Source organism: Tenrec ecaudatus, chromosome 4, assembly GCF_050624435.1.
Source record: "Tenrec ecaudatus isolate mTenEca1 chromosome 4, mTenEca1.hap1, whole genome shotgun sequence".
NCBI classification, from domain to species: domain Eukaryota; kingdom Metazoa; phylum Chordata; class Mammalia; order Afrosoricida; family Tenrecidae; genus Tenrec; species Tenrec ecaudatus.
In genome coordinates, this window is record NC_134533.1 from 62,002,015 (window position 1) to 62,029,999 (window position 27,985).

Sequence of the window (27,985 nt, forward strand, 5' to 3'; positions counted from 1 at the left end):
GATCTCAGCTCGGGGAGGCCGTTAAGGTGGGTGGTGAAGGAGAAGTATTAAAATAGAAGGAAATGAGCATTTAAGGGGAAACAAGAGGCCAAAGGGCCAAGACTCTTTGAGCTCTTCAAACTGTCCAAAGGGAGAGGGAGAGGGAGAAAAAATTGTCATTTAGCCACGGGCTGATCAAAGAATTGACCTTTGGTGGTGGTGTCAGATTGTGTTCCAGATGCAACGACTGCTGGAGACAAGTTGTAACACGGATCCTGGTTCCCCTTGGAGTATCAGGTTCACCTGGGAGCCTAACTTCTGGACCAAGCAGCTGGCTTCCCTTGGTGAGTGGGGTCCCACTGTGAGGGCATGTACGTAATTGCTAAGAATGAGCATAGCACATCTGTTATCTTACTGGGTTGGTCAGCATAGACCCAAGGGGAAGCACTCCTGGAGACTGCCAGTGGTCATGGAGTTACCCAGCAACACCCCACCCCCTTTCTGTCTCTGTCTCGGTGTGCAATAGCACAATAGCAATATAGGACTTTGTCCCAGGACTTGTTGGCATCTGAGCTTTGCATCCTTCGGGAATGTCATTCTTACTTCTGTTATGGTTCTGGAGAGGAGACAGTAGTCCTGCTGCATGACAGTACACTTGTGTCCTACAGAGGCATTCATGTCTCAGCAATAGTGAGACGTGGGAGTGTGCTTCATTCATCCTTTGCACTTGACATGCAAGCAGGGAAATGCATGACTTTGTGCACATTTCCTTTCCTGCTCCCATAATTTGCTGGCATTTAACCAAATGCAGACAACTGACGTTGTGCCTGTGTTGAGAACCCAGTGGAGGGTGTGTTCAACTAACGGCCAACGGCTGCCTTCACTTGGAGCTGCCACTCTCACTGAAAGTTGATTGAACTTGGTAAAATGATATATGAGACGTAGGTTTATTCTTTGCTTCCATTTCCCCTCTGACTGATTCAAGAGACCTTTGGGGAGATGGGCCCCAGGCTGGGCACTAAAGACCACAGGTGATGAAGCCACATTTCCTCCTCTCAACAACCAAACCCAAGCCCAACCCACTGCCAAGCCCATTCTGACTCATAGTGACCCGACAGCACAGGGTAGAACGAGCCCTGCGGGTTTCTGAGACGCCAGCTCTCGAGAGGAGTGGGAAGCCTCGTCCTTCTCCCAGGGAACAGTTGGTGGCTTTGTTCTGCTCACCGTGTAGTTGGCAGCCTCACACGCGATCAGGGTTCCTCTGGAGGAGCACAGTCTGCATGGAAGCAAGCCTAATCAGAAACACAGCGGAAGGAGCCCTTGTGCTGGGATACCAGTAGGAGTCATCCACTTATGCCGGGGACCGGGGCCTCCAGGGGCAGTGCTGTTGCCTGGCCTAGGAGCTTCTCTCCTCTTTCATCTCACTTCCCAGCACATAGTCGCCAAGGTCTGGTTTGGGGACTTGTTCATTGGAAAGCTTGTTGTTACTTTTCAGCACATAGCTTCTCACTCCTGCCTTGGTCCCCACCACTAACAGTGGCTCTGTTTTAATGAAAGGAAAGATAAAGGAGTGGATGCTGTTGAAAGGAGCCTGTGGCTTCTCTCCTGGGATAGAAGAGGCAGACCTGAGCAGGTGTGCAAAGCTGAGCTAATCTCTCAAACTCCCAGTACACACACTTACAAATGTTCCTGCTGGCGGCATGCTAGGCTGAGCCTCAGCGACCAGAGGTCTTGGTCATTCGTCTGTGTGTACGTGGTGTGTCTGTTCCGGGGAGCAGGAGTAGCACACTCTCTTCTGAACTTGCAGGCTGCATAACCACCGAAGGAGGACACCTGTCCCGGGCCGAAACTCCAGCATATGGCAGCTTGCAGGCACCGTCTTCCTTTTACCAAAGCCACCAATCCCCAGTGACGGTGACGCAGCAGGAGGCGCTTAGCCACTCCTCACACAAGTTCCATCCCCAAGCCCTGTGTTCCTCCTCTGTGTGCTGCTCTCATTGCTCCCCAGGCTCGCCCGTCCTCAAAGGCCAGCCCCCGCCGCCCCCCAGCACACACCCCACCCACGGCTTTAGGCAGCCCTCGGAGACGGTGCCTCAGCCGCTCGGGCCCCTGCAGTGCCCCACCCTGCTGCCCAGAGAGAAAGAGCTACCCTGCAATCCTCACCCACCAAAGCTGCTGCAGCCCTGGCTGGAAGGCCCCCCGCCCGCCGAGCCCGAGGGCACGCCCCAGAGGCTGGGCCAGCCGCCCACCGCCCAGCCTGTGTGCATCGTGCCCCCGCAGGACGTTCAGCCAGGAGCCCATGCCCAGCCCACCTTACAGCCACCCTCTATCCAAGTCCAGTTTGGCCACCACCAGAAGCTAAAGCTTAGCCACTTCCAGCCACCGCCACCGCTGCCCCCGCCGCAGCAGCCCCCTCCACCCCCTCCACCGCCCCCCCCACCACAGCAGCCACCCCCACCGCCATCCCAGCATCTGGCTCCCAGTCACCATGAGCACCCCCCTCCCGGGCCTGCCTGTTCGCAGAACGTGGACATCATGCACCACAAGTTTGAGCTGGAGGAAATGCAGAAGGACCTCGAGCTCCTCCTGCAGGCTCAGCAGCCCAGCCTGCAGCTGAGTCAGACCAAGTCGCCTCAGCACCTGCAGCAAACCATCGTGGGGCAGATCAACTACATCGTGAGGCAGCCCGCACCTGTCCAGTCCCAGACCCAAGAGGAGACGCTGCAGGTGAGCATCATGTTGGCTGGGGCACCTATTCGCCCCACCGTAGGACGGCTCAAGGAGCACAGCTTCCCCAGTCACAGGGTGGCACCAGAACCAGTGTAGTGGAAGCTCCAGAGAACACAGTGCTCAGCCCCTACACCATTCTGTGTTCAACACTTTCACTCCATTCCTGTCCTGCTGGTCCTTGCCCATGGGCGCTTCCTTGCCCATGGGCAGCGCTGGACTCCTTCCTACCAGTGCCAGGGCAGAAGGGAGACTGCCCTGTCTCTGTCACCTGCCCGATTTCCCTGCTGCGAGCTTCCTGTTTCCAGACAGGTTGGTGTTAGATGTCACCCTGTGGGTCCTGGCCCTCAGCGACCTCAGGCACAACAGAATGCGTGCCCTCCTCACAATCGCTCCCTGTGCCTGAGCGCATGGCAGCAGCCACGGTGCCAATCCGTCTCCTTGAGGGCCTTCCTCTTTCTTGCTGCCCGTCTGCTTTCCCCTTTGACATTTTGAGTGCCCTCTGACCCAAGGGGCTCATCTTCTGGTGCTGTTTTTGACAATGTTCTGCTTCCATTCATTAGGCCTTTGGTATCTGACACTATTTTGAGGCGGTGCGTAAGGTTTTTAGCAGCCACTTCCTCTGAAGTGGGGAGCCGATTCCTTCTTGGTCGTCTGTTCTTAGTGTGGAGGCGCCACTGAAGCCTGTTCACTGTGGGTGACCCTGTGGGCATTTGAAATACCAGGGACCTAGCTTCCAGCATCACAGCCACACACGAGCCGGCACAGTACGACAAGCTGACACACCAGTGGTGGAGACCGGGGGTAGGGACGAGGTGAAGGAGTGTGTTACACGTAGGAGCCAGCAGTTTTGTAACACTGCATAGATAGGGATTTCCCATTTTTTTCATCGCCTAAACCCGCTCGATCTATGTGCACTGCCCCAATGTCATTAGGTAGTAGGCATTACCATCTGTATTCTACAGGTGCAGAAGTGGAGGTGCCTAGGAGGGCAGCAGTTCCCCTGGTAGCCACACAACATTGAGTATTAGAGCCACAACTTGGCTCCAGACCCGCTGACTTTTCCGTAATCCTGCAGAGGAGTCGTCCTCTGTCCCTCAGGGTGCAGACACTCCTTAGAGCTCTGGGAACAGCCCGTGCTTCTGGAATCTTTGCTGTAGTCCACATGTTCCCTCTCAGCCCCTGCCTGTATTCTAAGTCCCTTCCCCACCCCTCTTTGCTTTTCCATAGTAGCGCTCCCCTGGAATCCGTCCTTACCCTTCTTCAAAGCAGTGCCGCTGACTTTTCCTCTCGTATAAACTGGCAAGGCCTCCCCTTTATGCTTCAGCACTCACGGCCTCAGATGTCTTCCCACGAGCCTCAGTTCCTTTGAGGACTCTGGAGTAAGCCTCATGAAGGCAGAGAAGAGTCCAGAGCCCATCGATCACAAGCAAACTTTAGGTCAAAACTGTGCTGTGAACCAACCGGGTAAGTGCGACAGAGTTAGTTCAGAATTCTCAATTTGGGGTCTTGTCTAAGACCATTCTGTTAGGCTTAGGAAGAGTTTAGATCGTGTGGCTCCCTTTGGGAACAAATTGCAAGCTGTCCACACTATTTAGGTGGGACGATGAGTGGGACAGGTTGGGCACTGCCCTTCCTGCTGCTGCTCCTGCAGCTGTTGCTAGTCTTTGCAGTGGAACCCACTCAAGTTCTCATCTTCTGTTCCAGGTTACAGACGAACCTCCAGCAGTGGAGGGCCCAAAGCCCACGCTCCCTCTCAATAAGAATACTGCTGCTGCTTTGCCCCAGGCATCTGGGGAAGAGACCCCGCTCAGTGTCCCCCCACAGGACAGCACCATCCAGCACTCCTCTCCGACTGTGGTGAGAAAGGTACTAATGGAGCCTGCTTCCCCTGGCCACACGGGACCCACTGCCAGCCAAGACCCCCAAGACCCGGATGAGGATGATTGGGCGGGAGGAGGGGTATCCCTGTTTCATCCCTGGACATCGCACAGCCCTGACTCATGCCTTCTGTCCTAATGAGTCAGCAACAGTGGTTCTCCTCCACCCTCACCCTCCATCTCTACGCTCACATGCACATTTAACATTGGGATCAACTTCATTTAGGGTAGAAGGGAAACAGGAGCGGCAGCCACTTTGGGGAGCACTTACTCTGTGCCCGGTGTACTTCACAAGCCTGTTCTCACAGTTCTGGGATGTGGGTGTTCCTGTTTTACAGGGAAAGAAACTGAGGCCCAGGGTCCCCCCCCCCCCCCCGCCCGTAACTAGTCGATGACAAAGCTGAGGTTATCTAAAACTTGTCAGAATCCCAAAACTGAACTTTTTCTTCTCTGCAATGAAAATGCAGAAGAGAACTTATGGGTCCCATACCCCCAAATTGCTTGGCCTCAGAATTGGAATCAATGGCGCTGTTGGGTGAGTGGTCAGCAGGCTTGCCCTCTGGAGGTGACAGAGCATCTAGGAACACGGAGACTAAGATCTCTTGAAGGTGAATGGTTAGGGGCCTGTCTACCCACTCACTTCCCTGGCAATAACAGAGTCACAGAACCGTCCCATCCTGTCACCCTTCCAGCTAAAAGCTCAGTCCTGTGCCGTTCCCCGCACCCACCCCTCCCTGCGTTCTTGGACTCTGTTCCACTTTTCCTGTTGCCTCCTCTGACTTGGTGTGCTCCGCTCATCCCACCCTGTGCTTCTGCATTGTCAGCCCTGCAGCACCCTCAGGCTCTTCAGCCCTTGCTCTGCTTGTTGTGCTGTCTCTAACTCCAACCATATCCCCTCCCACCCCACTGCCCCAACCCAGTCAGTAATGCCATTTTCATGTATGGCTGAGGTCAATCTGATTCAGTGGCATTTGAGAAAAGAGTTAGGAAAATGGGGGATAGCAAATTGAAATGTTAACTTGGAAATCCCTGGTGACTCCTGAAGTCTGGCAAGCCTCTGATATTAGCGATGTTTGGTCTGTGCCTTGCCTGTTTGGCCTTTTGAAATGGTTTGGCTTACAGGTGCTGAAAATGGGCCCTCTTTTAATACTTGAGCCAGTGACCTATCCATCCATCCATTTATCCATTCAACATTCAAAAATATATCTCAATCTCTTAGTATATGCCAAGGAGCACTGGTGGCATAGTGGGTTACACCCTGGGCTGCTAACCTCAAGACAAGCAGTTCAAAACTGCCAGCCACTCTGAGGAAGAGTGTGACAGCTTCAGAAGCCCACAAGAGCAGCTGTACTCTGCCCTACAGGGTCGCCATGAGTCAGCATCAGCTTGATAGCAGTAGGGTTTGGGGTATGTGCCAAACATTCTGCTAGGTGTTGAACTCACTTTGGTGAACAAGAGAATCTCAGCTCTCACCTGGAGCTTACATTTGAACGAGGCGGACAGTTAAGCAAGCAGCACAATATGGTCACGTGGTACCTCCAGGGGCTCTAGGAGGAGCGCCGTAGCCTGGGAGAGGGGCTGTTCCCACAAATCTCCTGCTATAGAGGAAATTATTTGAAGCTGAGATTCGAGGGAGGAAAAGTTAGCCTAGCTGGGGGGTCAGGAGAGTTGAAGTCAGAAGGAAGGAAATAACGGGGGGCAACTAGGGGTCTTCCAACAACTTGGCTTGTTGGGAGCAGGGAGGCACACTGGGGAATGAGAGGTTGTGACACAGGTTGGAAGACCTGCTAATTGTGCTCTGGGACTGAGATCTGTCCTGCAGGCTATGAGGAGCAAATGAAGGATTTCCAGCAGAGACAGGGTTCCGGCTAAATTTTAGATAAGTCACTTTAGCCATGGTAAGGGAAATCAGAGTGCAGAGGAAGAAGAGGAGAGGATGAATTAAACCAGCTGTGATGGCATTGAGGAGGAAGTCAAGACTTCCAGAGCCATTCCAGAGTTGATATCTGACTGACAATGGGAAGTGATAGAGAGGAAGCCCTTGGGCTTGGCAGCCCTCCTTGTTTTAGCTCACTGGATTGTCAGTCTCTGAGCCTGGGAACATGGGAAAGAAGGTACATTTTGGTCATTGGTGTTCTCTTGTGGAAGCTATAACATGGCCAAAGGATAGCCATGGCTGGCCCCATGGTCTAAGTGGCAATAGAATGTGAAGGGTTGGCCGTGGAATTAGTGAAGCTTCTAGAAACCCTGTCTTCTCATTTTGAGCTCCCCCTGGTCCATATCAACTGAGGTCCAGGCCAAGGTTTGAAGGGGAGGGAGACCTGTCATTTCTTAGACGCTTTATTCATGGTTTGAATGACCAGGAAAAGGACCCCAAAATTGTTGTTCTGACCCAGAGGAACTCCTGGATCTACTTGACCGAGACAGAGTTCAGGTTACACACATTACACACAAAGCTGTTTGAATAAGGAGAGGACTTTCTTTTTGAGGAAGAAAACAAAAAAAAGCTGGACTTGGGCAGAGGAGGTGTGAAGATCCCAAATATCTATCTTAAACATCTTATTGAATGATAATATCTGGAAGAGTATTTTCCATTTTTTCATGTTTTACATGGAGTATTCCATTTTTATCTGTTTGTTTATCCTAGCAATACTATGAGGAAGCCACTTTCTTATTCCCTTTTGAAAGATGTGGAAACTGAGACACAGAGAGGTTGAATGATCCACCTAACGGTTATCCAGCCGGCCATGGGCCATGTTAAGTTGAGCACAGGTTCCTGACTCAACCCAGTGTTCAATGTTGAGGTTAGGTTACCTCTCTTTGTGCACTGAGGTCGGAGAAATAGAACTCCATTTGGCTTCTCCCCTGCTGGATTTCCCTTCCTGTCCAGTCTTTGACAGTAGACTGGGGCTCTGCTGTGGGGAAGTCTTAGGACCCAGCCTGGTTCTGGTTATCTCTTATCTAGTCAAGAGGTTTGGGCTCCAGCCTGCACTTGCCCTTTGCTGGCCTCTGAGTTCCTGAAGGTTACCAACCAAAGAAGCCGATGGCCCTGGCACCTCTCTGCCTGGGCCCCAGGGACTCCTTCAGGCTCTGAGCCGCTCACCAGCATTCTCACCACAAGGAGGACTCTTGTCAAAGCAGAGGCGCCGTGCCCCAGTGAACACAGAGCTTGCTGCGCGAATGAGATGTCAGACTCCTAGAGTGGGCTTTCCCAAGGCTTGAGCCTTGCAACTCAGGAGCAGCTTGTCTCATGGCATTGTCTGGAGCCTGCAGGATGTCTCCGAATGAATGCTGAGAGTTGTTGGACAATCACTGTTGCCTGAGCTTCAAGTTCTGGGTCCAGCCTCTCCGGAAAGAGATCATGGTTGCAACTGTACAACAGACAGAACCTCCTAAAACTTTGGGGAAACAGGAAGGCATGGTGGTGGCTTCATTTCCTGCTTGTGGACTAATTGACTGCTGAAACATTCATAGAATTCATTCTTCGAAGAGTTCATGGAATGAAGAAGCACAATCCCAGCTCCATTGCACCTACTGAAGGAACCACTTTTCTGCACATGGTGTAGCCCAGACATTCAACAGAGGCCTTTGAGGCCGTCGTGTATGACTTGGGAGGATTCTGGGCTTTATTTTCATGATGGATATAGAAGCAGTAGGCATCCCTATGATTCAGATCATTAAGAGTGAGGAAGAGGAGAAGGATAATGACTGGCACGTGCCAGTTATTCCATTATCAAAGCATTTTCACTGCCAAGCTCTTACGTTGATTCCTACAACTCTACCTTATTAGCATGTGGAGGAGGAGCTAGAAGCCCAGCAAAGATCTTTCTGTCTGACCTAGCCCTGATAGTAGCTTTGCTCAGAATGTTCCAAGGACCGACTGAGGCTTTCTTTAGGACACAGCCTGTGTTCTGGTCAATAGCTGCAGAACTATGCAGAGATCCACTCTGTCCTCCCCTGGAGTCACATCAAACACCCAGGCCAAGTATCCTGCACTCAGCTCCCTCTGGGAAGCCCATTTCTTTAATTGTTTCCTGCTTTCAGTGAAAGACCAGACCCAAGATGTCTGTCTGGCTCTCTTGACTTGGGAGTTACTGGGACCTTGCTGCTAAGCTTCGGGCTATAAAACAAAACAACCTCCAAACTCACTGCCGTTGAGTGGATTCCAACCTATAATGACCCAATAGGACAGGGCAGACCGTCCCCGTGGGCTTTCAAAGTGTAAAGTGGTTTTGCACTGCAGAGCCCAATGCATCACCCGCTAGGACGCCGAATACCTCTGACCTAATTCTGAGTCTTTAAAGGCTTGGCTTTAGAACGTTCCACTCGGTGCTCACTTCGGCAGCACGTAGACCTGAGGGCTCCACTCATTCTTTCCTTCACTCCAGACTTGCTGGAGATCCACTCCTTCTAACTCATACTCCGCAATTCTCTGATTTCCAACTCTCCCTCGATCTTCAGGGCGCGGGCACTCCTCACTTCTTCTTTGTTCACTACCCATAGGCCCTTTCCCACTTGCCTTTGGCCAGCTAGCAGAGATCAGCATAGTTATATCTCCATGGGATAGGCTCCACCTTGCCCAGGACCAGAGCTTGTCGCTCAAATGGAGGAGCGCTCACTGTCAATGAGAGCAGCATCACCGTTTACTTGTGTCTGCGTGTTTTGTTTGGTTTCAAAGGAGCAATGTCACTATTACAAACCCACAGGTGAAACCAGTCCATGACTGGAAAAGTTCGTTCCTCCCTTAGCTCTCTGATGCAGAGTTGTCAAGAACTAGTAGGGTTAAGCCAGGCTACCTAACTGACGCTTTTGAAATATTCACGGACTGTTCCAAGGAGTTCATTCACAAATTCCTTTACCGCTGCTCTGTCCCCTTATTTGTGTCTTTGCCTGAATATAGACCACCTCTGTGTGTTTCCAAGACACACTCCCTGTCACTGAACCGTAGAACTCACCTTAACCACAGAGCCTCATCCAAGTTCCGAGCTCACTGAGAAATGTTCTCACCAGGCTCTGTCTGATAAGACAGGGTAGTGTGGAAGGGGGTTTAGAAGTATCCCCATTTGAAGTCATGTTTTATGCCAATTACATTTTGTTACCGAAAGAGGTATGTTTCAGCAATCTGGAAAATTAATCAATGTGCAACGCCACCCTATCTGAACTACTTTATCCCAGCAATATTATCTTGCTGTAAGAACCTGAAACTTATATTAAACTCAGGGCATGTGCACGAAGTGTCTGTTTATTGATTTCACAATCACTTCTGATTAGCGTACTAGCTTTCTAGCTAATGGCACAAGCTTGCAAGCGGCCAGTAATCTTTCAAGACTGGCTCTTGGTTCCTAGTCTGAGAGCTGTGTGACCCTGGGGCACCGGGGCATCACTGTGCATGAGTTTCCTTCAGTGCCAAAGTGAAAGAGCGGTGCTGCTGCCCCGGAGCGCTGGCACCGTGTGGTGGTGCACAGCATCATAACATCAGCGAGCTCAGCTCTTCCGCAGAGACCCCGGGGCTGAGGGCAGGCGGGGCAGGGAGCACAGGCTTGTCAGATGACGTCCCAGTGTGAAGTTTCTCTGGTGACAAGCAGAAGACGCTCAAAGTCAGACAATTTCAGGGGGTCCAGAGGGGAAAGCTGGGCAGTGAGATGGTCCACACAGGTAGACCCATTAAGTTACTGAAAACTCAAACCCAAACCCGGTGCCACCATGTCTAGGTGTGGTAATTCCAAGCAGTCAGGCAGGTGATAGAGCAGGCAGAGCGAGATAAGCATCGTACAGTGTGGAGAAAGAAGTTGTGGAGCAAATGAGAACAGCGAAGGGAGAGAAGAGGGGACTTCTTCAGACTCAGCAGAGGCCCCCGGCATCATCCCAAGACAAACTAACTGGTTGTCGGCGTCAATATTTTTGACATTTTGACTACTCGTTCTTTCTGAACTAGGAAGTATTTTTCCCTCACAGACCTCAAAATAAGTCTTTCCCTCATGAAATCCCAAGAGTTTTGCATGTGCAGGTAAAGTGGGGGTGCCATTTAGCCGTGGGCAGCTTAGACATGTCAGTGATAGCCAGCCCTACACAGACGTTACAGCAGCCCAGCCCTTTGCATGTGCTCCCGTTCGCTCTTAACACGCTGGCCTCTAGAGGGCGCAGGCAGTGTCCTCTCAAGCGACAGATGTGCTCCTTCCACGTGGGAAGCACCGAGTGTCAGACAACCTGGCCACACTCCCCAAGCCTCCTCCAGCCCTCACAGGCTCTCGGTTCTTTCCTTCCTTGTATGCCCTAGAGAGTCTGTCCTCTCTTGGCCCTCAAAATGGGCCCTACTGCTTTCCCCTCTCACCTAGTAGCACTGGCAGCATCGTAGGGGATAGGCAGCCAACTGCTCTCTCTCTCTACAAAATCAACCCTGACTCCTTGTTTCGTGATTTTTTACCTCTTCACTCCAGAGAGCCAGATGACTTATTTCAGAAGAGCCAACAGAGAGCACCCTCATGACCTGTCCAGGGATGTCGTTGCATTTACATTTACACAGCCTGTAGGATGGGGTTTGTGACTGGCTCCCTCTGATTCCCTCTCAGAATCCCCTGTAGGGGTTTCCCAAGTTCTCATTACCAGAGCTTCACAGCACCTGCTTGGAATTGGCTCTAGATATGGAGATGAGAGAGATTAATCTAGTCCACAATACCTCAGGGTCTGCGGCTGCCCTCAGTCTGTCCCTGGGTGTTCGGGGAGCCAGTCCAGCAGGCCTAGCTCAAATTCATCTCTAGAGAATTTCTACCACTTTTCTACGACTTAGTCTCCTCTCCTCTAGTATTACCTTGACTCACATTGCATGCTATGCAGTAAGTACTCTGGGCAAATGGGCTGAACATTTGAGAGCCTATAAGGTGATCTCTACTCCCAGTTTGGAAAATTTTGACCTTTGGAATGTTACCTTGTGCATGTGTTTCGCTCTGTTGTACATAGGGTCACTGTGAGTCAGAACCAACTCAACGACACCTAACAAGAACAACAAAATGTCTTATAACACACAACCATGTCCCATTGTCACTAGGATGGACCCTGATAGATTTTGGTCTTCCTAAATGCTTGGAACCAAGAAGCTCACTGAAAACCCTGTACGCCATTCTCAAAGCCCAGCCAGGTGAACAGCAGAAGTACATGTGAAGTACCTGTCCAGTCGGGCAGAGGTTCAGAGGGTCAGACTGTGCCATATGTTAAAGAGGGAATGCCGTAATCATGGGTGTTTCTGTTTGTGGATAAGGAAGGATAGTGTGTTAGGAAGCCTGGCAGTGCCTACCAGGGGACAAACCAGTGTGTGTTAGACATCAGTGGCTATTGGCTCAGTAAGCTGGGCTCCCCATCTAGTTACTCAGTCTGATTTGAGGGTTCTCGCCACCTCGCCATCTTTTCCATCTGGAGACTTCAAGCAGACAGCCAGTTGGAGCCTTTCTATTAAAATTCATTGAACTACTGAGGAAAATGAAAAAACAAACCTTTCTTTGGAGAAATAAACAGAAGGCACTTATTTCATCTGCTTTGAAATTGAGACCAGAAACTATCAGTTTAACTAAAGCAGTCAAACAAGTAATGAAGGGGAAAGATAGAAAGAAAGAGAAGACTATTGAGAAGACAGACAAAGAGCTGGAGGGAAGGACAAGGTTGAAGGCCAGAATTAAGAGTGTGGTTTTGGTGCCAGAGATCTGGATTTTAAATCTAAAAAGCCTCCATTGAACATCGTACTTCATGGTGAAATCCAGAAGCAGCTGCCAGAAATCAGCAATGAAACTAAGGTGACGATGGCTGCCTTTTCTTCAGCATCGCATGCCGGTCTTAGCTAGCAGAGTAAGGAAGGATTAACAAATGTAAGGGCTGGAAAGGAAGAAATAAAGCTTATTCTCCACGGTGACATGTTGTGCACACACCCCAAATCCCAAAGAAACTACCATTAGCATTCATATGTTTTAGCAGAGTCTCTGAGAAGGTCAACAAACAAAAATCAGTGTATTTCCGTACCTGAGTGGAAGTAAACAGAAACAGAAATTTACAAAATAATGTAAAATTTACAGTAACATGAAGCACAATCCTAAGCATGCCTGAGACCCATTTTTCTCAAGTGTAAAATGAGGGTAACCACAAACAGCAGCAGCGACAGCTTGGATGTGTTGAGCACCTACACAGTGCTACCTGCGGCCCTGACTGCCCACACGGATTATTTCTTTTAGACTCCACATCATCATCTAAGTATGACTGTCAAGATTAAATGAGGTAACGTGTATACAATACCCCGCAAACTGCCTTGCATATAATACATTCTCAAGCACTTTAGTAATAATAAAAACAATGATTACAATTTTCAAACCTTCTGTTGTTAATTAGGTGGGGGCTTACGTGCCAGGTCTGTCTGGTTTTCGTATCCACCATTTTAAACAACTTCTCAAACCCGGTGGCTGACACGTTGTGTTCCCCCGACCCCCGTCTTTCCCATCTCCCTCCTGTCATATATTCCCTTCACGGAAGTCCATGCCTGTCCACTCTTGCTTCTCCTTTCCGCCCTCCCCCTCCCACCGCAGCTAACAATCGCATTCTTTTGAGATAGCACGGTCTCTCAGCATACTATTCTCTTAGGTCCATCCATGTCGCGAGGTGTTTCACAGTTCATTGCCCTTCAAGGATGCAGCCCACCACGTGTCTGTACCAAAGTTTGTCGATCCATTCTTCCATTGACTGATGGTAGGCTGTGATGCACATGAGTGTGTATATCCCTATTGGGGCTAGTCGAAGTAGTGCTATTTCTGGGTCATGGGGTATTTCTAGCCCCGATGCTTTGAGGAAGTGCTGTGTTGCTTTCCAGTGGTTGCTGCTGGCTTATAGTCCCATCAGCAATGAGTGATCCAGGCTCTCACATCCACTCCACCATTTGTTGTTTTCTGAATTCACTCACATTTTGTTTCAACTCATGCGTGGTCATCCCGTCACCTATCTCATTTCTTCTCTGTGTTCCCTGCTTTCATCCCGCGGTCTTTCCTGGCCCTCTGACTGTGTCGGGGCAAATGCTGTCCTTGTGAGCTACAATGGTTGATTATGCTGAGACTGGGGTGAGTTCGGTTCCAGACCCGAAGGGTGACTGAGGGCTGTAATCTCCCCAGTCTCCGTCTGACCACTAAGCCCCGTCGCTTTAGGATCGTTAGTTCTGTTAACGATGACAATTTTAGCGAGGACTCAGAGAGTACAAGCAGTACTTGCTAGTTGTTAGTAGTACCATGCTGGGGCTCGTTTGCCTTCGGCTCTCTCAAGTCAACAGTCACGTGTTGTTTTTACAAAAGTCTTTTAAGTAGTTTGTTAATTCATTTATTCATCTGGACACTTCTCTTGAGCCTAGGAATAGAGTGGGTAAGCAGACCAGACATAGTCCACACCCTGCAGAGTTCACATGGAGGGAGTCAATGGACATGGATCAGACCATGTTGCACACTGTGCTCCCAGAATAAAGTAGGGGAACAAAGAGGGCACCAAAGAGGAGAAACGAGTCTGCGCGCAAGAATGAGTGCAGCCTTTGCTGTGGAAACAAAGCCGCTGGGCTCGGCTCTGAGGAAGGACAAGAGGAACAGCCGCAGGCGTGGGAGAATGTTCCAGGAGCAGTGTACAGGGAGTGAGCGTGGGGCGGAGACGGCGTCACCCCTGGTGTGTTTCAGAACAGCAACAAAATGGCTGAGCTCAGGGACTGAGGGGAGGCTTGCCAAGTGCGCCATGGCTGCAGAGGAGGACAGGGGACAGTCTAGCAGGGTGCTGAGAACTGTACTAAGCATTTTCTCAGTTCTCCTCGGAGAAATGGAGTACAGCCACGGCTTTCAGCCAGCGGTTCTCAACCTGGGGGTCGTGACCCCCTTCCCTTTCCCAGGGGTCACCTAAGACACATATTTCCAATGGTCTTCGGAACCAAAACACAGCTCTTCTATACGTCTCCAGGCGGGTCTGCTCACATGCAGATGCGCCCACAGACGAAGACTGTTACCCACGCTACACCATGCTTCAAGACAAAATTTCATTTATATGTCATTAGGAATAAATACTTCACAATACATAATGACATATTGTTTTTGTGATGCATCACTGCTTTAATTATGTTCAATTTGCAACAATGAAAATATATCCTGCATATCAGATAGTTACATCACTATTCATAACAGTAGCAAAGTTACAGGGATGAAGTAGCAACGAAAATAATGTTATGGTTGGAGGTCATCACAACATGAGGAACTGTATGAAAGGGTCACGGCATTAGGAAGATTGAGAACCACTGCTTTAAGCAAAGATGAGATGATCATTTTGAAAATATTTTCCCATTGAAACCTTAGGACTATCCTCTGGGAAGGTCTGACAGTAGGTTAGGCTAAGCTGGCAGCACTGAAGAGAGGAACTCATGAGTGTTTGAGAGGCATTTAAGGAATGCAATAGATGGGATTTGGTGCCAGTTTAGACAAGGGAAGAAGGACGAAACTGGTGGCCCCAGGATCTAACTTCACTGAGATAAGGGCAGCCTTTTCTTCACTGAGGAGTAGTCTCTGTAATTGTGTGTCCACCTATGAACGTCTGACTCGTGGGGGAAAGGAATGACAGGTGTAGCCCCTCGACGTTGGAAGTTTTGCAGCTGTTTACCACTTGGACTTGAAAGAGGCCCGCTTGTTTACCTGACTCTCCCCGCCCTCAAGTCCACCCTGACTTACAGGCATCCTGCAGGGCAGAGCAGTACTGCCTCTGTAGGTGTCCGAGGCTGTACATCTTTATGGGCACAGAGAGCCCCAACTTTCTCCCATGGAGCGTGCTGGTGGCTTTGAATGGCCGGCTCTAGGTGTAGCAGTCCAACTCATTACTCATTAGCTTTGGGGGTGGGTGGGGGGAAGGCCAAGAAATCCCACTTTACAATTCTTGAAGGTTACACTCAGAACCCTTTCCCCTCCCCTCCCCTCTATTAAATCTGTTTCTTTGATCTGCAAAACCAAAATAGATTCAGTATAAAATTCAGTATGGCTTCAACTTCTATATTTTTAATTAAATTAAGTTTTTAAGTCTTCTTTGATCACCAATAGTTAGATGTGAGCAAAGAACTCCTGGGGTTAGAACAGTCCTGTGTCATCCAGTGGCTGTACAGCTAGGCAATGCTATGATCCAGCGGGTCTGAGGCACTCTGCCTCTGGTCTGGAGTGCTTTGGTAGGTGTCTCGGCGCTGGACAGCCCCTTAAGATCACCTGGGGAATAGCCCTCGGCTAATGCTGCACAGTTGATGGGAACAAGTCTGTGGGAAGGTCTGGGGGCTGGCCATACATCTCAGGACTATTGGATGACCTAAGCCTGAGGCATATTAATGCCTGGCCTTTCTTCGCTCCTTGTCCTTAGTGGGCCCTCCTGAAGGGAAGAGAAACCACGAGTGCAGTCAGGGGAGAAGGTGAAATGGGCGGGCAGTCCCACAGTGTAGTCCTTCACTCACGTACTGGATTGGGGTAGGGGCTATAGCTGCTGCTAGCATGCTGCTAAGGATGATGTGTGAGTGAGTACACGCCTCAGGTCAGGTGGTAGACTTTCTGACGCACGCACGCACGCACGCACTCACTCACTCACTCACTCACTCACTCACTCACTCACTCACTCACTCACTCACTCACTCTGTAGACTCCTGCCGGTCTCTCTGTGTTGTCATAGTCTAGTGAATCCCTTGGTTAGGATGTTGGGAACAGCTAAGAGACTCTGAGAGCAGAGGGAATTCGAGCATGAGAGTGTGCATGGCTGGGCCTGTCCCCCGCTCCCACAGTCTCACTCTACCCTTCCTTCTTCCTGCAGCATTCCACCTCGGTGAGCATCATGGGCTATTCGAACACTCTGGAGATGGAGGTGTCCTCTCCCAGGCTGACGAGGTCCCTTGAGCCCCAGATCCAGAATGTGAGCAGCTTGTCAGCTGGCCCGCCCCAGGCAGTGCCAAGCCGGCTGAGTGGGCCCCTGGCAAGTGGTCAGAGCCAGATCATGCCTAGTCTGACAACTAGCCACCTGCCGACTATACCCAGCCTTGTTCGTGGCACCTATCAGTCCATGCCTAACCTGATGAGTGACCAACCCCAGGCCTTCGCAAGTACGGCCAGTCATCAGTCTCAGCCTGGGCATGGCCTAATGCCTGGTCATGGCCAGGCCATATCCAGTCAGGCCCCGTGCCCCTTGCAGACCGTGTCACCGGCTTCTGACACACAGCAGGAAACAGGATCCAACGCCGGCTCCAGCTCTGGCTCCGGCCCCGGCCCCGGCTCTGCCCGAGCTGTGCCCGTGTGCTCTGTGGATGGTGCAGACCATTCCCTGAGGACTACCCTATGTAAGGTAAGTCTTGGGGGAAATGCCTTTGGCTTCCTCTCGCCTATCCTTGGACCAAAGACTGGCCACCGGAGGCCTTATTCTGGCCTTGGCTTATCAGCTCAGGGTCTGATCATGCAAGAATGTCTCACTTTTAAAATTCTTGTTGGCCTTTCACTTTTGAAAGATGGAGAATGAGGAGCCCACCCGCTTCACTGACTCTCTGGTGCCTGGCCCTGCAGCCCTTGGTCTGGATGCACCCAAGGACTTGACTCTCCCCTCAGAGCCAGAGGAACCAATCAACCTGTCGGTGAAGAGACCTCCACTCGCCCCAGCCGTTGTCAGCACATCCATGGCTCTGCAGCACTACCGGAACCCTAAAGGTGAGGCTCACGTAAGCAGCCTGCTTTTAGTGCTGACCATGGACTCAGCGCATCAGGTGAGACAGAGGCCAGCAGACAGACTCCTTGGGGGAGTAGTGTCTTCCTTTAAAGCAGTGGTTCTCAACCTTCCTAATACTACGACCCTTTAATACAATTCCTCATGTGGGTGACCCCCCCAACCAGAAAATTATTTTCATTGCTACTTCCTAACTGTCATTTTGCTACTGTTATGAATTGAGTGACCCCTGTGAAAGGGTCGTTCAACTCCCAAAGGGGTCACGACCCACAGGTTGAGAACCACCACCCTAAGGAGAAATCCAGTTCTCCTCTCCAGAAGTGGTTTATTGATAGATGTTCTGCTTCTTTCACTGTCGCCTGAGAGGATCCAAGCATGGTCAGGATTTGGCTTCCTTAGGACACCGAGTCGCCATCTCCCTCACCATACACCGTCTCCCAGGGAGGCTGGGCTCTAGGTGGGGGCGTCAGGAAGAAGGGCTAAACTACCAGGAAAAGAGCATGAGCTTTGAAGTCAGACAGATTCAATTTAGCAGCCAGTTCTTTCTCTGTGTGCTTGATCCTTACTTGTAAGATACAGAGGCTCTCTGAACTAGTTCCTACTCTGTAAAGGGGACTGGTCCCGTCTGCTTTATCGAGGCTGTTGGGATGCATCAGTACAGGAAAGCCATTTGATTGCCTGCTGACTCTGTAGGACTAAGAATTGCTTTGTATTGGCAGTAATTTACCCATTTGTGTTGTGCCTATTGGAGATTGGCTGAGTCTGCTCAGCTATGCAGGCCCCGTGTGAGAAGGGGACCTTTCTTTTGTGGGAGGTGAGGCTTAGTCGGGAAGGGTGGAAGCAATGCCTCGTGATTTGGAACTTTGCCAGGCCTGTACGCAATGCCTGCTGTGTTTGCAATGATCACACTGCCTGAAAGACCAACGCAACGATGATTGGTTCTTAATACCTGTTGGCCTCAACTCAATGGCATGAGTTTTTGAGAATAACTGCCCAGTCATGCAAAAAATACATTTTATGGAATTAAAAATGTTGGACCCTGTTTGCCCATATAGTGGATTTGACTGTGCCACCTGTGAAGCCCCTAGGGCGGTACCTGGTGCTGAGTGGGTGCTCCAGGTGTGCTAGCTAGCCCCCCCCCTCACAGCGGCCTCCTGTGACCATCACTGCCTGCACTATGCAGGCGGGGCTCCCGGGGAGCCTCTTGCCTGTGTGGTATGAGCTGGGTTCAGGCAGTGCTAGACTCCCAGCACCTGACCGAGAGGTAGAGGCTGGACAGAAGGACCTCTGACAGCAGGTAGCACCCACGCACCAGGAACAAGGGGTTTCTGAGCTCATTTCAAGAGTGAGACTGGTCTCTGTGTGTCTGACCCGAGACTCACTCTTTCTTAGCCTCTGAGTGTTATCTGAATTCATTCTTCAAAAAGAAGGTGACCTTACTGTACTCTCCAGAAGGAGACCGGTGGTTATATTGCTACCACCGTGTGTGATTACAGTGTGGGTCACAGTTGTGTAGCCGGCATGTGGCTAAAGGTGTGAGTCATAGATATGAGTGAAAGTAAGAGCCACAGGAGTAGGGAAAGGTATAGCTGTTTGGTTTCAGTTATGGGTAGAAAGTGTGTAAACAAACGTATGATTATAGGTACGGGTGGCGGGTATACTGTCACAAATGCATATATGGCATATGCAATTCTCTCTGTCCCTAGAGTCTGAACATTTTGAACAAGGAGCTCTCAAGTTGGATACAAAGGAGAACCAGAGCATCAGGTAACCGGTTCTTGACGCAGCCGCCCCCGTGCCCAGCTTCCTGTCCCGGGAGGATGGCATAGGAAGTCATCCTCCTGATGCCGTAAATGAAAGCATACAGTTGCCTGCAACTGCCTCCTTTACCTCCCTGGGCCTCAGGTGGGCTGTGTGTGGCTTTCTGCCTGGGACGGTTGTGAGAGGACATTCTGGGTTCAACCCCATCCAACAGGCTCTCTGTGTACACAGCCCCCTCCTCAGAGAACCCCTGGATTTGTCTTTGAGACGGGGAAGGTTTCGCCCAAACCCAGGGTTCTTTCTGCAGCCACAGAACCTTCGGCAGTGAGCCCAAGATCCCCTATGTGCGACTGGAGCGGCTCAAGATCTGTGCCGCCTCCTCAGGAGAGATGCCTGTGTTCAAGTTGAAACCCCAGAAGAATGACCAGGATGGGAGCTTCCTGCTGATCATCGAGTGCGGCACGGAGTCCTCCAGCATGTCCATTAAGGTATCAGCAGGGCTGGAACCTGGCTCTCCTGCTTCAGTCCTGGCTGCTGAAGCAGAAGCAGAAGATTCCAATTTAAACTGGGAAAAAAACCCACCGAAATGGGACAGAGGATCAGTTGACACCCTGATAGACACGGGATCTCCCTCTTACTGGAGGAGGACAGCATGCATGTTGCATAGCAACCAATCTCCTGGCCTGCAGAGTCAGGAACAATAGCTCCCTGCTCAAAGTTGGTGGCCACAGCACTACTTTAAACGCGTGTTTCTCTCAACAGCCTTGGAAATAATCAAATCTCCTACGTTAGACTCCTGAAAGGGTTCACTACACCTTTTCCAAGTTTCTCATTCCAGGGCTTTGGCAGAATTTTCCCTGTTCTGGCTATCATTCTGCTTCACTGAGATTTTAGAAATCTGGGTCCGTTCTGATTTCACTTCGTCAGCCAGGACTGAACCTGTTCTAAAAGCGCCCTGGATGCCCCTTTGCTCTGCCTTAGCCTTTGACCTTGACTCAACCCAAGAACACCTCCATTTTCTCTACTGCTACTAGAATTCTGGCTTTGGCGCCTTGGCCTGAGCCAGTCAAGCCCCTGCTGCAAGGGGCCTGGGAGAGGCACATGATCAGTCTCATCTGGCCCAGAATTCATGGGATGTGTCTGGCCTGGGTCCTGGAATAAGTGGTCTCACAGTAGGTGCTCAGGGCCTGCCAGTTCCTCCCTCCCCCAACAGGCTGTAGGTGCTGTGCTCCAAGTGCTCAGAATCACTTTCCCCCCAAGGTTAGCCAGGACAACACGCCAGATGCCATCCAAGCCCCAAGTCTTGGAGGAAGAAAGGTCACCGTCACGTCTCTAGCTGGGCCGCGGGTGTCAGAGGTGGAGGGTGCATCTTCTGAGGAACACAGACTCGTTCCTCGGAACCCGGGCACCAAGAAGGGCCCTCCAGCACCCATAGAGAATGAGGACTTCTGTGCTGTGTGCCTCAACGGGGGAGAGCTGCTGTGCTGTGACCACTGCCCCAAAGTCTACCACCTCTCCTGCCACGTGCCAGCCTTGCTCAGCTTCCCAGGGTGAGTCAGGAGCCCAGGGCCAGGTGCCTGCCTCTCGCTGCTTCTCATTCCAGCCCAGGCCTGCAGCTGCAGGTGGGTGAGCTGACCCCAACAGCTGTGGGCTTCTGTGCACAGGCAGGCCACCCCTTGGCATTTGACTGTCTTCCTTGCCTCCACAGCTCCCCGCTTCGTCCTACACACAGATCTGTCCCGTTCGTCCAAGCCCACCTCCTTTCAGAACTCAGAGGCTTTTTGTCTTTCCGGTCACCGAAGCCTAAGCTTTGAAATCGGTTTCAAGCTTGTGACCAGGAAGTTATTTCCTGGGGGTCAGGGCTGGGGACTCCGTTGCCCATGCCATTCCCACACTTTCTTTCGGGCCGAGGGACAGGCAATGACGCTCTTGGCAGTGTGCCGAGGCCTAATTTGGCTTCCCTTGCCTATGCAGGGGGGAGTGGGTGTGCACCTTGTGTCGTAGCCTGACCCAACCCGAGATGGAATACGACTGTGAGAACGCTCGCTACGACCAGCCTGGAGTGCGGGCACCTCCTGGACTGAGCGTGCATGACCAGAAGGTAGGGAAGGCTTGCGGTAGCAGGGTCCCTGTTAGGGCAGCCATCCAGTGGCTTCTCAGAGCGGATGGAAGGCCTTTTCGCATATCTTTCTTTTGACCTAGACCTAGCAGCGTGGCCTGTGGGGGTGGGGGTAGGAGGAGGTTGATTGTCCTTCTGCCTGCTGGTTTCCTCTGCCCTGGGAGCCCACACTGTGCCCTTAGGTGGTGGTTCAGACCCAGTGGGACAGCCAGACCCTCTAGTACTCCAGCTTCAGTTCTGATTGAGATGGGTCCAGAACTAAGCCTGACAGTTGCCAATTCCGATCTCTGCAGAAGTGTGAGAAGCTGGTCCTGTCCCTGTGCTGCAACAGCCTCAGCCTTCCCTTCCACGAGCCAGTCAGCCCCCTGGTAAGGACGGCCCCGCGGTTTCTCCTCGAGCACATCGGCTGGGCCACTGTAACACCTGGGCGGGACTCAGAGCATGGCCTCCGGAAGTAGCGACATTATTCATTTGTGGATGTTCCAGGGAACTTGGGCTCTGTGGCCACGCCACGCTCCCAACTACTGCTCTCTCAGACCTGGCTTGACAAGTGACCCCTTCCTCCCCTTGTCTCTCTCTTCTTTTCTTCTGTCTGCGCCCCACCTTTGGCTTTCTTCTGCGCCCCCCTTTCATTCCAACACATTCTCCACCTCTTCTTCCTTCCCACCTCGAACCTGGGCTGCTTCTTTCTTCCTTCTTCTCCCCTTCCGAGGCCCGGCATTATTACCAGATTATCAAGCGGCCTATGGATCTGTCCATCATCCGAAGGAAGCTGCAGATGAAGGACCCAGCCCACTACACCACCCCGGAAGAGGTGGTGTCAGATGTGCGCCTCATGTTCTGGAACTGCGCTAAGTTCAATTATGTATGTCCTGCCCTATTCCCGGCCCCCCGCCCCCCTGCCGCACCTGCCTGCTTTCTAAGTGCCTCCAGGCCCAATCTGATTGGATTGTGGGCAGTGAGGTTGGGTCCTGGAGTGCTGTGAGCTTAACAGTGCCCTCCTACACCTGGGCCTCTCATGACTCAGGGAAACAGTGGGGAGGGGCTGGTGACTGGCCACCTGGAGTACCTGTCAAGGGCCACTGTGCTTTAAGAGCAAACTGGTTTGTTCTGAGTCTTGAGGTGAAAACACCAAGTTGTGGACATCCCCTAGGCCCCAGCCCGGGCTCTGAGCTCCCTGTGTAGCTTTTAAGGGACCGGGGGACTGAGCGGGTGGAAAGAGGCCAGACCATCACTGCTCTTCTTCCCCCTCAGCCCGACTCAGAGGTGGCAGAGGCTGGCCGCTGCCTGGAAGTCTTCTTTGAAGGCTGGCTTAAGGAGATCTACCCGGATAAACTGTTTGCCCAGCCCAGGCAGGAGGACTCAGACTCTGAGGAGGTGTCTAGTGAGAGTGGCTGTTCCGCTACCCAGGGCTTCCCGTGGCCCCACTACGTGCAGGAAGGCATCCAACCCAAGAGGAAACGGCGACATCTGGTAAAGAGTTGGTGCCAGCTGGCTGGGTGGGTGGGAAGGCAGTGGGTGGCAGAGCAGCATGTACAGAGCCATCTAAGGTCGCTCAGGTGGCACGAGAGCGAATGTTGACAGTGAAGCGTCCCGCCCAACCCTGCAGTCTTATAAAGGCAGAGTAGTTCAAGCCTCACCCACTCCAAATACCAGTAAGGATCGGAGTTCAGTGAGATGCATGTGCCTGCCAAGGCCATGGTCTGAGTTACCTAAACCAACACACCAACCTCACCACCATCCAATTGACTCCAGCTCATAATTAGCCCGCACTCACCGCCATCAATACGATTCTGACTCATTGTGACCCTGTAGCCAGTGTGGAACTGCCCTGTGAGTTTCCAAGACTCTAACTCTCTATAGAAGTAGAAAACCTCATCTTTCTCCCTTAGAACAGCTGCTGGTTCCAAACTGCTGACCTTGTGGCTAGCAGCCCAACACATTGCCACTACGCCTCCAGGAGTACCACAGGTGATTTAACAAACAGAAGTTTATTTCTCACCATTTAAGAGGCTAGAAGTCCAAATGCAGGGTGCTGACCTTAGTGAAAGGCTTTCTCTCTCTCTGGGCTCTAGAGGAAGGGCTTGGTCTAGTCAGAGCTTCTGTGGCTTGGCATCTCCGTGCCCCTGCCCCTGCTGCCCAGCATGCTTATGTAGACTCTTATCTCAAAAGAGATTTGCTCACAATGCACCCTACACTATTACTACCTCATTAACATGACAAGGACATCCATTTCCAAATGGGGCTCTAACCAGCAAACTGAAAAAAACAAAACAACAACACCAGAAACCCAAGCTCACTGCTGTTGAGCCAGCTCTGCCTCACATGTGACCCCATAGAGCAGATTCTAAATGCCCCTTTGGGTTTCTGAGACTAAATCTTCATGGGAGCAGACAGCCTCCTCTTTTTCCAAAGAGCAGTGGGGTTAGGTCCTAGACTGTCAACTTTGTGGTGAGTGGCCCAATGTGTATCTCCCTGTTCCAAGAGGGCACAGAGGGACACAATTCAATTAATAACAGTTACTCTGCAGATTAATAGCAGAACTACAACGAGAAATCAGGTTTCCTCACTTCTACCGTCATTGCTTCTTATACTAAACTGTGAGGTCCGTAAGAATAGTGTCTGATTTCTGAAGCTGCTCTCTACTTGGCTGTGAGGGAGAGGGAAGGTAGGGGCTTTTGCTGCCCCTTGGTGGAGGGGATGGAGCCTTGATGGTGTAGTGGTCACATGTATGTGTTGGGTTCCTGACTGCAAAGTTAGCAGTTTGGAACCACCAGCCTCTCCTAGGGAGAAAGATGAGGCTTTCTACTCCTGCAAAGAGGTGCAGTCTCGGAAACTGATGGGGCAGCGCTACATTATCCTGTAGGGTCGCTATGAGTCAACATGGGGCTTTTTGGGTTTGGTGGAGGGAAGGAGAGCTATGTTGCTTGGAACAAAGAGAGCTTCTTTGATGTTTTGACTGATGCGGATCCCACCTGTGTAGACGGGACGCATCAACTTGCTGCTGGGTAGGCGCACTGACATGCCTTGCCTGCTTACTATGTGGCCAGGACCCTGGGAGCTAGTGGTTATGCGTTGGCTGCTGACCACAAGGCCCACAGTTCGAAAGCCACCAGCTGCGCTGGGAGAAAGACAAAGCATTTGCTCCCATAAAGTGTTACTCTTGGAACCTCCCAGGGGGTGGTTCCACCCTGTCCTACAGGGTTGCTATAAGTCAGCGTCAACTGCAGGACAGTGAGTTTGCAGTTCGTGGCAGGGCCTTCCCAGCCATTGCCAGGCGTTGACCCTGTATTTGTTAGTGGGCTCTGTGAGTTTTTGTAGCTCCGTATCTGGGGTGCAAGAAGACATTTTAACTCTTGGGAGTGTTCCAACATCAGCGTTTAGCCTTTTCACCTTAATAAATTCGACATTTGGCCATTCCAATTCCAACTATATTTTTGTTTTCCCCTTTTCTTTTCAGGAGACTGACAGAGCCAAAAAGATGTCATTCCGTCTAGCCAACAGCATCTCCCAGGTGTGAGTGCTGGAAGGAGACCGAGCACTGGCAGCTTGTGCCCCATCCTACTGACCACTCCTGCCCGCCTTTCAACTCATTCTCTTCAGGTTGTGGGTGTGAGACGACTCTTGTCGGGCTGTGTAGTGCTCTTCTTTGCCGTTTGATCCTACCACATTTCCTTGGGAGCCATAATGCATCCACTACAGAGAAGATTCCAGTAATAAACAGCAAAGAGGGAGATGTTCCCCAGTACCAAAATATCCGGTGTAGGGTCCAGTAGACAAGACCAAGCCTGATCAGGCTCGGGAGGACTGAACTTCTTTGGTGGATTCTTTCTGATGAGGGAAGCAGACCTTTCTTACGTCTCGGTGTCCAGGGCTGAGGAGCAGGACACATGCCTGAACTCCTGGGCTTGTGAGTGAGGAAGAGGGAGAGAGGGTCTGCCATACAGCAGGCCCCGTGATCCCTGGCCCAGCGCAGCCAAAGACTGTCACTGTTTGCCTTGGTCCTACCGGCACAGAGGCACGCACCGTGGTCAGGGTAATGGAGGCTTCTGGAGACCACAGGTCTAAATTGGTGCCTATTCAGGTTCTAACGGTTTTCAGGGTATTTGTTTCTCACGCTCCCTTTCCTGATGCTGACCTGAGTGGCCCTGGGAGAGTGCTTTGAATGGCGTGGCGTCTTGACGGGGTTGAGGGCAGTGCGAGGACCACTACTTAGATCTTCACGTAAGGTCTCCTTCAGAGCCCACCCACCGTGCCACTTATGTTAACCAACAATCCTGACTTCTGTTTGGGTAAACTGAGGGGCAGCTACTCTCTGCTTTAGGCCGAGAGTTCTCTAGGCAAGCAGAGTGACCCATCAGCAACTCACTCTGCTGTGCCTCTCGAGGAGAGATCCTGCTTCTCCATCCCTCCATGTTCACAGAGCCAAAGAGCAGAAGTGGGCTCTCTGACAAACCTGCCTCCAGGCTGTCCACAGCCTAGAGAAAGCCACGACTGCTGGTAGCTCTTTTTTGTTGGTGGCTGGAGAAGACTAGAGGGGCCAGCAGCAGCTAGATCTAAAGATTCATGGGCAGAGTCTGTCTAGGATGGAGAGGGGTGAAATTGAGAGGCAATGGAGCCAGTGTCTTTTGATGACTCTGGAGCAACTTCAGGATTTTAGTTCTTCTGGGAACACAGAGGAGAGTGCCAGGAAGCCATGGGAACAGGACCTGCATGGTCCATGCAGTGTCTTCGTGAGGAAGGGGACGCCGGCAGATGCTGAAGGTCAGGCCACTTTCCAAGCTGGGGCTTGATGGAGTAGGACCCATTGCTGATGTTTCCTGTGGAACTGTGACCTTGGCATTGCTATGACCTGGCCCCAAGACACATTGCCCCTTGTTCCTGCCATAGCATGGCTAATTTCAAGGGAGTCTCAGGTCATGGCTTTATTTTTGCTAAGAGATGCAGTTTATGGAAATTCTTGTCTGTAGGTGCTTTGCTAATGGGAAAAAAATCATTTTCTTCTAATTTATTTATTTTATTGTTGTTGAGAATATACACAGCATATCATACAACAAATTCAATGGTTTTTCCATGTACAATGTATGGAACATGGATTATATATTCGAGTTATATCACCATTCTCCCTCCTTTCCAGTTTTTCTCCCGTCATTAACATAAAGTCACTGCCCCCTAAGGTTCCTATCTCGTGTTTTGAGTTGCTGCTGTCACGTTGATCCCAGATGGAGTGCTTAAAAGAGCATAATGTTCAAGGACGAACCCCTCCCCCACTTTTAACCTGTTAAGCTAAACTATTGTTTGGTTTTCAGAAAATGTTGGGATATTTTTGGTGTAAGGTTTAAAGACTATCTCAGGGCAATAGTTTCAGGGGCTCACAGCCAGCCTCAATGTCTCCAGAAAGTCTGGAGCCCATGGGGACTTTTAAGTCTGTTCTCCACCTCTTTTTAGACCAGGATCCATCTACTACGGCATCTTGGATCACAATGCGCAGTGATGGTAGATGGGCACCATCCAAGAGGCAATTCACCACACATTCCATGTTCTCCTCCCATTCCTGACTCTCATCTGTTGCTCCAGGTAACTAGAGACCAATTTTAGTGCCTAGGATGGCCACTTGAAAGTGCTTAAGACCCCAGGCGCGCTGCGCACCAAACTAGGAGGGAGAAGAGAAGCCGTGGACTGGGGTGCCCAGGAAACCATGGCCCTAACTCTCCTGACCAAGCAACCAAGTCCCAAGAGGTGTTTGTATGTAAGCAGCCTCAGCAGCTACTCTTTTTTTTAAGTCACTGTTACATCATACTTTTGCCAATTCAACTTTTTATAGGTGTACAACTTATTGACAGTAATTACAATAATTGGTTGTGCAACTGTACCCTTAATCAATGCAATTTTCCATCATCAGCAACCTCCCTTTCTTCCCTTTCCCTCCCTGGTAACCAGTAATAAACTTTGGCCTCTAGACATGCGTCTTTTCTTGTCTCTGTATGTGAATGAGGTCATATAATATTGTCCTTTTGTGATTGACTCGTTGGGTCAGCACACTGTCTTCCAGCTCCCTCAGTACTATAGCAGGTATAGCCAGCCTTCATTTTTCCTGCTTTCTGAGTAATAGTGTACGTATGCACCACACACGTACACGATTACTCCTCCACTGAGAGGCATGAACTTGTTTCCATTACTGGGCTATTGTAGATAGCGCTGCATTGAATATTGGTATGCAAGTTGCACTTCAAGTCTTTGCTTTTAAGTCTAGGAGTGGAATTGCTGGGCCAAATGGTAGTTCAAAAAATTGTTTTTCAGGAAATGACACACTGTTTCATATAGTGGTTGTGCCATTTGCAGTCATGCTTGCCAGCAATGGATAAGCCTTCCAATTTTCCTACATTCTTGCCCACATTAAAAAAAAGTCCTTTTAGTGAAAGAGGTGGTATTTCCTGGTGGTTTTGATGCGCATGTCTCCTAAGAGCCCATGAGAGGAGCCCTGGTGGCCCAGGGCTAACAAACTGTACCAGCTCCTCAGCTGGAGAAAGATGTCAGTCTGCGTCCATAAAGAGTGATAGTCTTGTAAACTCTCTGGGGAAGCTCTCTGAGTCAGAATCCACTTGCTGGTGGTGGGTTTTGATTTGGGACAATGAAAGACACAGCATTTTTTCCTCATGTGTTTGGTGTTTGAATGTCCTTGTTTAAATGTCTGCCCAAGTCCTTTGCCCAATTTAGGACCGGATTACTTGTCTTTTTGTTATTTAAAATTTATATATGTTTTTGTTATTAGATTCTTGTTTTTCCAAAGATA

General features: G+C 50.8%; 1 protein-coding gene across 1 annotated transcript in view; it reads left to right on the plus strand.

Moving 5' to 3' along the window:
- Positions 1 to 27,909, plus strand: part of TRIM66 (tripartite motif containing 66) — a 71,402-nt gene extending 43,493 nt beyond the window's left edge. Inside the window, exons 9-21 of the mRNA XM_075546122.1 lie at positions 206 to 323; positions 1,787 to 2,706; positions 4,414 to 4,575; positions 16,416 to 16,940; positions 17,101 to 17,296; positions 19,019 to 19,079; positions 19,381 to 19,561; positions 20,334 to 20,623; positions 21,048 to 21,174; positions 21,486 to 21,560; positions 21,905 to 22,057; positions 22,447 to 22,665; positions 24,653 to 27,909. Coding sequence (XP_075402237.1) covers positions 206 to 323; positions 1,787 to 2,706; positions 4,414 to 4,575; positions 16,416 to 16,940; positions 17,101 to 17,296; positions 19,019 to 19,079; positions 19,381 to 19,561; positions 20,334 to 20,623; positions 21,048 to 21,174; positions 21,486 to 21,560; positions 21,905 to 22,057; positions 22,447 to 22,665; positions 24,653 to 24,712 — 3,087 coding nt within the window. The 3' untranslated portion in view covers positions 24,713 to 27,909. The remainder of the gene's footprint in view (positions 1 to 205; positions 324 to 1,786; positions 2,707 to 4,413; positions 4,576 to 16,415; positions 16,941 to 17,100; positions 17,297 to 19,018; positions 19,080 to 19,380; positions 19,562 to 20,333; positions 20,624 to 21,047; positions 21,175 to 21,485; positions 21,561 to 21,904; positions 22,058 to 22,446; positions 22,666 to 24,652) is intronic.
- Positions 27,910 to 27,985: the final 76 nt, after the last annotated feature.